The 13,631-nt window shown below is 44.9% G+C and overlaps 1 protein-coding gene across 1 annotated transcript; it reads right to left on the reverse strand.

Annotated features, from left to right (window-relative positions):
• Positions 1 to 5,938, reverse strand: slc16a3b (solute carrier family 16 member 3b; the record flags this gene model as incomplete). The annotated part of the gene is made up of 4 exons (XM_080840797.1): positions 1 to 332; positions 3,645 to 4,433; positions 5,028 to 5,171; positions 5,716 to 5,938. 4 exons carry the CDS (start codon positions 5,936 to 5,938, stop codon positions 1 to 3), a joined length of 1,488 nt encoding a protein of 495 aa, XP_080696923.1.
• Between the last annotated feature and the right edge of the window lie 7,693 nt (positions 5,939 to 13,631).

Consider the following 13,631-nt stretch of genomic DNA (forward strand, 5'->3'; position numbering starts at 1 on the left):
TCAGAGCGACGACTCCGGTTCCACCTTCTTCTCCTCCTTTTTAGGTTCTTTCTCAACCGCCACCTTAGTGGTGATCGCCTCAGCAACGGGGGCAGGGCTAGAAGCCGGGGAGGTGGAGCCACTAGGAGCACTGGTGCCCGCCCCCTGCTCCCGCTCCTCCTTCAGGGCCTGCATCTCCTCGGGGGGGGGCTCCATGAGGGGGGGCAGCTCGGGTTCCTTCTTCTTGATGAAGAGGAAGCTGCAGACGGCCAGGACCAGCGCGGCCAGCACCACCTCACACCCCGCCAGCATGAACACGTACTGGTAGTTATGGGTGAAGTCCAGCAGACGCCCTAGAACACAACACATGACTCATTATTCACCAAGAATGGGTGCTAATGACATGACAGGTTACCTCCAAGGAGAGCTGAAGGAACTTTTCTGTGCCCTAAATGAGCCAGGAACACAAGCTCAGCGGCCGGTCCACTCTCAGCATGATGAAGTTTGGTTTTCCCCACTGATCAGTTTGAACACCTGGTTCACAACAGGTGTTTTTCAATTGAGACAATTTCAACCTATTCTGGAACCGCACAGACATTTTAAACAGCACAAAACTCAGCTGACCAAAGTATTAAGTGACAACTATCTTCTTTCTAATAATAATCTCCAAATAATAATTTGGGAAAAGAGATTTATGATTGCTATTCATCTTGAAACAAAAGGAAGGACAAGGTCAAACCCCTCTGTAATCAGTCTCTCTTTTTAAACTGTGTCAAATTAGCTTTTTACCCTCTCAAAAACATAGCCATACTAAGACGCTTTATCTCAACACGTGACCCACGTTCATATCCTCCTTCTTCCGGGCATGAGCTTAACATAACGGACTAGAGTGGCACAGCTTAACATAACGGACTAGAGTGGCACAGCTTCACATAACGGACTAGAGTGGCACAGCTTCACATAACGGACTAGAGTGGCACAGCTTCACATAACGGACTAGAGTGGCATGAGCTTCACATAACGGACTAGAGTGGCACAGCTTAACATAATCGATAAGAGTGGCACAGCTTAACATAACGGACTAGAGTGGCACAGCTTCACATAGGGGACTTACAGTAAGTGGCACAGCTTCACAGAACACTCGAGTGGCACAGCTTCACATAACGGAATAGAGTGGCACAGCTTCGATAAGAGTGGCACAGCTTCACATAACGGACTTGAGTGGCACAGCTTCACATAGGGGACTTACAGTAAGTGGCACAGCTTCACAGAACACTCGAGTGGCACAGCTTCACATAACGGAATAGAGTGGCACAGCTTCGATAAGAGTGGCACAGCTTCACATAACGGACTTGAGTGGCACAGCTTCACATAGGGGACTTACAGTAAGTGGCACAGCTTCACAGAACACTTGAGTGGCACAGCTTCACATAACGGAATAGAGTGGCACAGCTTCGATAAGAGTGGCACAGCTTCACAGAACACTCGAGTGGCACAGCTTCACATAACGGACTAGAGTGGCACAGCTTCACATAACGGACTAGAGTGGCACAGCTTCACATAACGGACTAGAGTGGCACAGCTTCACATACGGACTAGAGTGGCACAGCTTCACATAACGGACTAGAGTGGCACAGCTTCACATAACGGACTAGAGTGGCACAGCTTCACATAACGGACTAGAGTGGCACAGCTTCACATAACGGACTAGAGTGGCACAGCTTCACATAACGGACTAGAGTGGCACAGCTTCACATAACGGACTAGAGTGGCACAGCTTCACATAACGGACTAGAGTGGCACAGCTTCACATAACGGACTAGAGTGGCACAGCTTCACATAACGGACTAAAGTGGCACAGCTTCACATAACGGACTAGAGTGGCACAGCTTCACATAACGGACTAGAGTGGCACAGCTTCACATAACGGACTAGAGTGGCACAGCTTCACATAACGGACTAGAGTGGCACAGCTTCACATAACGGACTAGAGTGGCACAGCTTCACATAACGGACTAGAGTGGCACAGCTGTAAACACCTGTCCCCAGAGTGATAGAGATCTCAAAATGACTTCAAAGATTTCAACAAGAAATGAAGAAAAGATTCCAACATTTAAAGTAATGTGTGGACATCAATGTCTTTGTTTTTACGAAGGTCAATGGGAGAAGGTTTGTTCATCTTGGCACATTAATAAAGCACTGAGTAGGTGTAGTCCCACCATAGACTACAATGCCCACAATTCTCTTATCACCTTAACTCCTTATTTACATTTCGCTAGGACAGTATTGGTTACAACAATGTTGTGAAAGTGACGCATTTTTGCAAGATCAAAATTACTTCTCTCTGGCAGTGGGTTTACAACAGTGATCTCAATTCATAAAAGAGATACCCTCACTAAGCAGAAGAACTTCAAAAGAACAAGGGACAACGCAGCAACGACTCATATTGAATAACAAATGAATCTCACATTTTGAAATGTTTTACTTCCAATGCAAAATATCTGAATTTCCATACATTGTCAATAAAATGAGCTGTGACACCCAGGTAATTGTCATTGCTGACTGACGTCCAGTGGTCAGCAGTAAGGGCGACGCTGTCAGCTTGCTCGAGTTTTCTGAATTTTCCGTCGTCATACAAGAAATGTATGCGAGACACAATGGTGTCCCACAACGGTAAATCGTAAGAATTGTCCCCTGAAGCAACACCTCAGTCAGCCCACCGTCTTCAACTATATTGATGGGCCGACAGTCACTGGCAACCGAAACTGCTAAAGCGTTGGTAACCTTTTCACAGACTGGTCTACTTAATTACCTAACGAAGTCGTGGAGTGTGGGTTGACGACCATCTAACCTGGGACTGCTTTCTGTCGGGTGCTTTGCATTAAGGTGATAATTTAAAGACGAGCTGCTTCTGTGATAGCTACATTTTAGTTTTGGCGATTGTTTCCATCATTTTGCCTCTTAAACAGAAACTTTCCGCCCAACGATCCCTCAGCTCTCTCCAACTTCAACTACAGTCTCGGTCTCTCCTATCTAACTGACTGCAGGAATGCGGCGGTTTCGTGTCAGGGGTCAACGCACTACGTAAGTAAACAAAGTTGGGTTAACTGCATTATTTTATCGCATTAATCTCGCCACAATAATCTCACAGATTAACGTTTTAACTTTGACAGCCCTTTCACGATCTTCACCAAAGTATCCCCTCCTAATGCACAGCAGCTCAACACCTTCATGCCAGGGAGAGATTATGGGCTCATTGCATAACACCCCATGACACTGACACACACACACTGTAATCTTAATCAACCACCCTATGACACCTAGAGAGCTCCCTGGAAGGTTTATGTCAAAAAAACAAGATTTCTTCAGCGGGTTACACACACACATCTGAATCACACTGGAGAGAACCGGCACTCATCATCTGAAACACATTGTGGAGTAACGGTACTCATCATCTCTGACTGTAGAGTAATGGTACTCATCGTCTGTGTACACAGAGTAAGTGTAAAAGTACTTACAAAGATCCTTATAAAGTTATAAAACTCTGCTATACTGTGTACACACTGTGGCCCTCCCATGTCTCTCTCATTCTTTTGGGGGATGTGTGTGTGTGTGTGTGTGTGTGTGTGTGTGTGTGTGTGTCTGTGTGTGTTGTGTTGACTGACCTGCAGAGGGGGGTCCCACCAGCACAGCCATAGCCTCCACCAGCAGCACGAGTCCGATGGCGCTGGAGAACTTCTCCGTGCCGACTATCGTCATGAGCACCTCGAACTGCAGCGCGCCCACCATGCCGTAGGAGATGCCGAAGAAGATGCAGAAGACGATGAGCTCGTTGTAGTCCTTGGCGAAGGAGCCCAGGATGTCGGTGGTGCCGTTGAAGATCATGGCGAAGCTGAAGAGGTAGACGCAGTGCGGCCGCACCCACCGGAGGCCCGCGATCACGCCGCACGTGGGCCGCGCGAAGATGTCGATGAAGCCCAGGATGGAGAGCAACAGCGCCGAACTGGCGTCATCGGTGCCCATGTGCCTGGCGTAGCTCACGAGGAACACCGGCGGCACGAACAGCCCCAGGACCATGATGGCGGCCGCCACCGTGTAGATGAGGAAGCCGCGGTCCTTAAACACACTGAAGTCCAGCAGCTTGGCTTTGGCCGGCGCGTCCACCTGCTTCTTCTCCTCCAGACTCTGCTCCTGGTCCTGGCCCTTCTTCTTGGGGGGGGTCAGTGGGCGCATCAGCGCACCGCACACGCAGCAGTTGAGCAGGAGCCCCCCCAGGACCAGGAAGCCCCCCCGCCAGCCGTAATGGTAGTTGAGCTTCTGGCCCAGCGGTGAGAGGCAGCACAGAGCCACGGGGCTCCCCGCCGCCGCTAGCCCGTTAGCCAGCGGACGCTTCTCACTGAAGTAGCGGTTCAGCATGATCAGAGCCGGCTGGAAGTTCAGGGCCAGACCTAGACCTGAGGGAGACACACACACACACACACATTCATACCGGTGGTGAGGTAGATGTGGAAGATGCAGACACACACACACACTCACACACACACAGACACACTCACACACACACAGACACACAGTCACACACAGTACCTGTGATGACGCCGATGGTGAGGTAGATGTGGAAGATGCAGACACAAACACACACTCACACACTCACACGCACACAGACACACTCACACACAGACACACACAAACACACTCACACACACACACAGACACTCACACACACACACACGCAAACTCACACACAAACTCACACACACACAAACACACGCAAACAGTACCTGTGATGACACCGGTGGTGAGGTAGATGTGGAAGATGCAGACACACACACACACTCACAGACACACACACACAGACACACACACACACACACAGACACACACTCACATACTCATATACACACACAGACACACACTCACACACAAACACACACACACAGACAGACACACACCCAGTACCTGTGATGACGCCGGTGGTGAGGTAGATGCGCGCGCACACACACACACACACACACACACACACACACACACACACACACACACAGTACCTGTGATGACGCCGGTGGTGAGGTAGATGTGGGCGATGCTGGTGGCGAATGAGGCCATGATCATCCCCGCCGAGGCAAAGATTCCGCCCACCATCATCACCGGCCGACAGCCATAACGGTTCACCAGGATACTGCAGATGGGACCTGACGCAAGGGAGAGAACCGAGGAGAGGAACCATCAGAACCATGGGGAGGTACCATCAGAACCAACACTGAGGTAACAAGTCTACAGGGCTTTTAAATAATCTCCTGTTGATCCAGCCTCCATATTGTACAACATTCATGGTACATTTAAAACAGAAACACTTAATCTTTCTGGGAACACTTTTACCATATTTTTGCTTAAGTGGACACATTCATTTAACGGCAGGTAAGAGTGTGGCGTACATAGATATTTCAGTATGTATGTTTTCCTAGGTGTGTAATACACTAAATTACATTGACACCAACAGGAGCTCACTCTGACTGCCACAGCACCCCCTGCCTGTGCTGTAGAGCATTGCTGAAGAGAGTGACAAGAGTAAACTTATGTAGCATCTTATGTGTATGAAACACAAAATCACCCTGACTCCACAGCGACCCCTACCTGTGTCATAGAGCATTGCTGAAGAGAGTGACAAGGGTAAACTTATGTAGCATCTTATGTGTATGAAACACAAAATCACCCTGACTCCAGAGCGCCCCCTACCTGTGCCGTAGAGCATGGCGAGCAAAATGGATGATATCCAGGCGGTGTCGCTGTAGCCCACGTGGAACTCCAGGATGAGCTCCTTGAAGAACACGCTCACAGCCTTGGGGAACGCATAGGAGAACCCGGTGATGACGAAGCAGCCAAACAGCACCGCCCACCCCCAACCGCCGTCCGGAGCCTTCACCCCCCCGGGCCCAGAGTCTGGAGTCACTCCTCCCATGATGCTCGGCGGCGCTGGCGACCTGGTTCTGTCCTGGGGGGGGCAAGGGGAGGGGACTCAGCATGGGGAACAGTTCCGAACAGGACATACTGAAACACACACACACACTCCACACACACACACACACACACTCCAGACACACACACACACACACACTCCAGACACACACACACACACACACTCCAGACACACACAGCAACCCTTCCACCCCAGTGCAGCTGAGACCTCAAACACACACGCACACACACTCTCACACATACGCACGCACAAACGAACACACACACACACACACACACATAACCTAACATGACTTGGTCAGGGGATTACGTGTGCACATGCAAGGCTGTGACCATTCAACTGACCCAGTTTTTTCCACTCTGCAGCCTATATTCTCTGCCTCAAGAGTCAAGACACCTCACTCCATCAATCTCACTTTTCTCACGTCTCTGCCTGCCTAGGAACCCCACACCCTCTTTTTGAATACTCTTATTCTGTTCATCTCTGTCCCTGAATGATCTCTTCCTCAGTGCCTAAAGCTACAGCTCCGCCCAGGTGTCTCTCCAGGTGTGACATGTTGATGTGGTGAGGAGCCCATGGTACTGCGTCGCATGTGAAGGCACTCTACTGCAACAGCTCTTATGTGTACCGCTACATACTGCAGGTTCAAGAACGAAGTGTTTTTTTCTCAGCCTGTGAGTTTGACTGGAGTGTGTTCCAGTAAGCCCACCGTAGCGGCAGATGGCACGGGGTTAAGTAGCGTGCAGCACGCTCGCCCTGATCAATCAACGGATGCGCTCAGCTTTCGCGCCAAGACACGGTGGACTACGTGCTGAACGTGACTGACTTCCTCCGGGAAAGACACAAACACACGACAAAATGAAATGAGTTTGAACTTAAAAAGGGACCATGCGGGAATAGTTTTGGCCACAGTGGTTTACCGGCAAATATAACAATAACGGAGAGGAGTCGGGAAGCCCGAAGCTACGTGCATTCGCTGTTTGTGGCTGTAGGCTATAGCGGATGTTCCCGTGTCTACGCTCCCGTCACGTTCGGTTAGTGGCCCTTCCTTCACCTGCAGCCGTTTCCAATAGGACGGGCACGGAACCTCTAGTCACTTAGGGAAACACAAAGATTACAGGAGCTTTATGACGGGACCGCAGGTGATAAAAACAAATGGAAAGTCGAGGAAAGAAAACCACGGTTGATTTTTAAGGAAAGTTAAGGACACAGACACACCAACGCCCACCCAGTCCTCACCACATCCATCGTTAGATTTCCATTAAACTAAGCCATCGAGGGTGTTTTGCATATAATTTTTTTCATATCAGCAAATTCTATAATGGTGAATTATTGCAAACCACCATTATTGCAAAGGACACCCAACACGAACTCCGAAGTGCATAATATAAAATAACTGTCCACATTAACTTGCAGTAAGTAAAAAAACAAACATAATTATAATGATATAATTGAGTTGCGTTCATTCTGTGAGGCATCAGAGTATCCTACCTGGGTGATGTCTGGATGTCAGCTCCTCGGCGACTCGCGCGTCTGGACCATACTCGACACTCACGCGCTCGCATCGGAGCCCGCACGGACGCCTCGCGCTTAAAGCCCTTCTATAAATGATGACTCACCTGAGGACGCGGGTGAGGAGCTTACGTGCGTTCCGAGACGCGCTGCTGGGCTACGTGCGCTCTTACCTCCCCACCCCCGCCGTCCTTACCCTCTCACACACGCATTTGTGATCAAACAGCCATACATAGAAACAAACTGGAGATGTTAAACGTATTCGTATCGGAATGCTAATTGGGCTTCTCATTCCATTCCTCACATTCCTGCAGCTATAGCAGTGCTGTTATACTGAACCCAATGGTTTTTATGTTGTTATTCTACTTGTGCGGACCCACGTACAACATCAACGGATTTTGTATGTTTGTATAATCCAGGTATGCTTCAAAGACTGAAATGTGTATGTTGTGTGTGCATTGTTGTTTAGATTGTTTGTGCACTTGTTTATTGTATGGTGATTTACATGTTGTTATAAAAGCGAAAGTCAGAAGAGGTATGCCTGTCTGCGATCCCGCATACATCAACAGATTTTATATGTTTGTATAATCCATAATAAATCTAGAAAAGCTTCAACTCCGCCTCCGGCCCTGACTGCCATAAGATCGTTACATATACCATTTATCAACACTTGGGTAGGATGGGAGTAAAAATGATTTAATACTAATGACAAAGTTTTGTATTCTGTGGAGACATCGATAAGGAGAGGATTGAGGGAAGTCATGGGAACAGATGGGGTCTTCAGAGGTATTAGTTGGCCTAGTTGACTGAGGCCATTCTGGCGTCCAGCTCTGGGGCAAAGTAACCTGGTTCCTCAGGAATCTGTGGGGGGAGAGAGAGAGGTTAAAAGGCAGAAAAAAACTTTTTTTATGAGAGTCCTTAGTTGGGTGACAGAATATAGTGTAATATTAACAAACATACCATGCAATAATAAAACCAGTTTAATAAGAATGAACTAGTTGAGTTTACAATGGCTAAAGGAATAGAGTCTCTGAGACAAATACATTCAGGCAAACACTGAGACCAGTAAAGCATCCTCCAGTTGAACCTACCTGCTGAAGCCGACCTTTGGTGAGCAAATTCCTCCAGTTGTCTCTCACTGAAGATGAGACAGAGAAGCCACAGTGTTAATACCCACAAGTCAACTTGCTCAGATGTTCATATACTCATGTAGGCTACTTCAAAACCGTATGTGTTATCTTTCTGCTAAAATTGTATGCTAATGCTAAATTGCGCAAATAAATGTCAAACAACCCAAGAGATCTCACTTCCTCGCAATTACCCACGGTCACACTGACCACCACTCACCTCTCTTGTGGGAGGGTTTCTGATTATGAGGGTAAAGAGGCAAGGGGACGAACTGTGTTCCCCTCAGCTTTGCCACCAAGTCCATACAGTCCATCAGCCTGCATGTGGAGAAGAGGACACTGAGACCTATAATCTATGTCTGCATGGATCATTTTTCACAACTGCTTTACATGCTTTGAGGTTAACAGTCAAAATCACTATCAAGTAATGGGCATTATATAAACACTGACCAATGTGGGTGCAGATTGAGCACATGTGTGACTAGGTGACTAGGACAGCAACATGGCGAGAATAAGACATGGAGATATTCAAAAACAAATGTAATGAAATGTAATTGTGTAACACTCCAATACCTATGGTGTAGAAAAAAGACCTCTGTCTTCTTGTCCGTCAGCTCACGCTGTAGAGCTGAGGCCTTCATCTGTGTCAAGAAGAACAACACCATAGTATTAAAACATCAATTTAAACTATGTTATCAAACTATGGCATGGTGTCATATAATGGTTGATCAAAAATACATACCAATCTCTTGTGGGCTGTGTTTTCCAGTGATGCCACCTGTAAAAACGAACCAGTGTATTTATGAATAACACCATAATATACAACCATAATATAATACCTCTGTTCACGTCTTCAAAAGTATTATTAAAAGATGAGAACATTCCTTCACTCTTGCCTGACTTGTAAGTGGATCTTAATCTATCTAGTAAGGAGACTCACATGGGTCTTGACGGACTCGTCTTTATTCTCCAGTTCTTTTGTCAATTCTCTGATTTTTTGCTTGAGAGCAATCTGTTTTTCCTTTGCGTGACTCCTCTCAACTTTTGCCTTTATTTCAGACTAATGATACAAAAAAATACAATATTGATAAATTCATGTTGAATGGAATTCTCAATTTAAAAAAATATAAAATATATTAAAAAATAAATATATTAAAAAATAATTCAAAAATAGTTGATAATAAATTAAAATAAAAACACCTCTCACCTTCATATCTTCATTTTCTTGCTCTGTGTGGTGATGAGAAGTCACACAATCGTGGATGTGGTCTTGTAACTTTTTGTTCTAAATAATTAAAAAGTTTGGTCACAGCATGAAGTTGCTATACTAGGATGACTTTCTATGTAACAAATTCAATTTGAAAAAAAAAAAACCCAAAATGAAAAAATGGCCAAACCCAAAGTGACAAATTTGTTTTCATTAACATTTAAGTCAATGTAAATCAATATACAACTTGACCTAATTTCAAAACATTGGTATATAAACAAAGCTGAGATCACAAAGGCTGCACCCACCATACCTCAACACTAAAAAATAAGGTTATTTCACTCCAGTTCTAGTAAACCTACCTCTAAGTTCAGCTCTGCAATTTTTGCCTCATATGTCTGCTCCAAGAGCTGAAGTTCTCCGTCATCCCGTTTTGATCCTCTCTCTGGGGAGCAGACAGAACAGGATTTTAAGACACAGCCATATAGTAAACCACATACTGAAATAAACAACACGAATTAGATGCTCTAGAGTATGTGACAAACAGAAAACATACCATGTGGTTCTTTTAGAAGGGCCTGCGGAAATAGCAAGACATATATAAGTGTAAGTTTAGACAAATTATGTTAATAAAAAAAAAAAAGCAGTGGTTCAAAATGGTTGATGTGGTGGACCAACAATCACAAATCTCACATCAATTGTTTTCAGCATGTATAGCAGATATATCATCGCTGGAAGAACAAACAGCTGCAAAGACAGAAAGGTACAAACAATAGAGAGACAGACAGACACTTGGTTAGTGTTTGTGGTAGATAACAAAATCACAACGTGACAATAGTAACATGACAATTGTAGCTTATTGATTACCTTCATTATGTTATTTTTTTTTATTTTGCAATGAAATTGTTGTTTAGATTTCAAACATTAATTATTAGATTTTGAGCACTCTAATAGGCTACTGAGATTGATGATCACACGTGGAAAAAAAAATACAAAATTAGATGGTAGGTCTACTTACAATTTGAAACAAGATAATAAAATCCCCAAATCCGATGGTTCCCATGGCCTCCATTGGTCTTGGATGATATTTCTACTAACGGACAGCAGGTGGCGCGAAAAGTCCAACGTTTGTAAAAAGGCAGCCTTGAACGTAGTTTAATAATCAACGCAAGTTATAGCAAAAGTCACCTGTCTCGAAGTGTGTCGTACAAGCAATTAAACAAAATAAATCAATGAAATATGTAAGTAAATCAATCTAAACTAATAAGAATTAGTAATCAATATGCAAAATCGTGGGCAGCAAGCTCTTTGTGTGGTTGTCTCTGTCTCAGCCAGGTGAAACTGAGAGAGTTCTATGTCAAAGTAGAATTTTAATGTTCAAAGTAGAATCCTCAGGTCAAAGTAGAATTCTCACAACATTCTAGCCTATGATGTCATTTGAGTGACATGTGTTGAACCTTAAAGAAGACCAGAATTCTAACTGTAATTGCTGCCTACACTATCATGCCAGTTATGATTAGGAAATACATGTAATTAACTACATTAGCATGTTTGCCTTGGTGTTATCATCACATTGCTGCACCAGTTGGGCCACGGGAAGACAGACGAGCCTCTGAGGAATACCTCTGAGGAATTGTAGCTGTAATTCCTGCCTACATTCATCTTTTAATAAACATTAATACATATGTATAAAAGAGGAGGCTCTTCCATTGAGGAAACGGAAGAAGAACCTCCCCAAACTTTCTGAGAATGTATTTTTTTAAATGAACTGACTAAACTTTCCCTGAGTTAAAATAACTATATAACTAAAATAGCACCCCCTATCGTAACAAGAAATTACTGCACGGAGGACGTCCTCCCCTTGGCTCCCATTGAGATCTATGGAATCTGTCTCTGATACTGGCGGCTCGTGGGGCTCATTCACTTACATTGCCCAGGGGAGGAAAGACCTCCCTAGCGTCTGAGTCTAACGCAAGCCCATTTTAACGCCGTTCATTTTTTTTTATCGCGCGATTAACGCGTTGTAAAAAATAAATAAAAAATAAACGGTTTTTTTGCTCTCCCAAACTGTGTAGTACTGGCCACTATACATACTGTTCTTTCCCTCTCACACACTTGTGTTCAAACAGCCATACTGGCCACTACATACTGTTAGCCTAGTTGCCCAATACTGGGTACTACACGCCACTTCTCATCTCAGTATATAGAGTAGTATGCAAGTGTGACAGCTATCATGTAGTGACACAGTCACATGATCAAAACATTCTAGGAGCTTTTACCTCCGCTGTTCAATCAATTGCTGTTTGTTGCATGCTATGTGTGTGTGTGAGTCTCTCTCTCTCTCTCTCTCTCTCTCTCTCTCTCTCTGTGTCGGTGTCTATGTGCGTGTGCATGTGCGTGTGTTTGTGTGTGTGTCTGTGTATGTGTTTGTGTGTGTGTCTGTGTGCGTGTGTGTCTGTGTTTGTGTGTGTGTGTGTGTGTGTGTCTGTGTTTGTGTGTGTGTGTGTGTGTATGTGTGTGTGTGTGTGTGTGTGTGTTTGTGTATGTGTTTGTGTGTCTTTTACCCACGGATCATCTGATATTCATTAACATCCCTATTATATCATGAAATTCTGGTGTCATTATTAGTCTTTAAAACAATACTGCTTCCTCTTTATTCTTAAATAAATAATATTAAATGTACATAGCAGAAACCTGTATTACTGTTATCTAAGGCACATGAGATTGGCATGGAAGCGCTGTAGCCACACGCAACCTTTGGTGTTAATATGAGTGAAACATCGGCCGTCTGCTTTAGTCGCGTCTGATGGAGGAGACACAGGGGGGAGAGCATAAGTGTGTGTGTGTGTGTGTGTGTGTGTGTGTGTGTGTGTGTGTGTGTGAGTGAGTGAAGTGTCTGAGTCTGACACAGGTCTGTGACCCTGATGCAGTGATTGTACTGCTCTGTCTATGTGTTGTGCTAAACTTTAACCTGGAGTATAAATAGCGAGCAAAAGTCCTTTCCAAGAGCCAGGAAAATGAGCAGCCTTGCTCCTTTAACTTCCCATTTTTTTAGCAGACAGCATTGAATTGGAAGTCAATAAGGAGCAGGAAGGCTAATCTTCCTGGATCTTGGAAAAGAGCTTGGCTCGCTGTTTACTTTGTTAACGCTTAGGACGCACAACACAGAGCAGTACAGAGAAAATCCATTGCTTTCTGGAAGTTTGACACAAAGGATTGAGATAAAAACAATTGCGTGACAGTAGCGATGCAAACCAGGCCTGGTTTGTCTATATTCCAAACTTCCGGTGATATTTCCCCATGCACCACCGCTCTCTGTGGGCATCGAAACAAAAGTCCCACTCAATGTTGAGACACATATCAAACAGTACATTAAGTGACGTGAATATACAAACACTTCAAGATTAAAGTGACCTAACACATAAAACACATTATGGGCAGAACAGTGATGCTGAACTTTGACCTAAGTAATCTACTGCTGGTAATACATCTGTTTTGGGACCTGAAAGAACTTCAATTAATGATGCCCTGATGCCCCACAACATCTCAGGCTTGAGTGTCGGGAGTGCTGAAGATTTCACTCAAATTTAGCTGTTCAAGGATTTTGCTTTCAAGGTTTGGTCTTGACTAACGAGTTGCTGCCAGCTGATGCAATATTTGTTGGCTAATTGGTTAGCTACTTTGGTTGGTTGCCCTTAATAGGGAGGCGAAATCGAGGTACAGAGGGATTGGTTGATTGTTAATTGGTTTAAAGCGAAAATGTTTAAAATGTTAGTCTGCTGGCTTTTCCAATGTATTCTGCTGTGCTCCTGTTACATCCTGAAGCAAA

The sequence above is a fragment of the Sprattus sprattus genome (assembly GCF_963457725.1).
Source record: "Sprattus sprattus genome assembly, chromosome: 6".
NCBI lineage: Eukaryota > Metazoa > Chordata > Actinopteri > Clupeiformes > Clupeidae > Sprattus > Sprattus sprattus.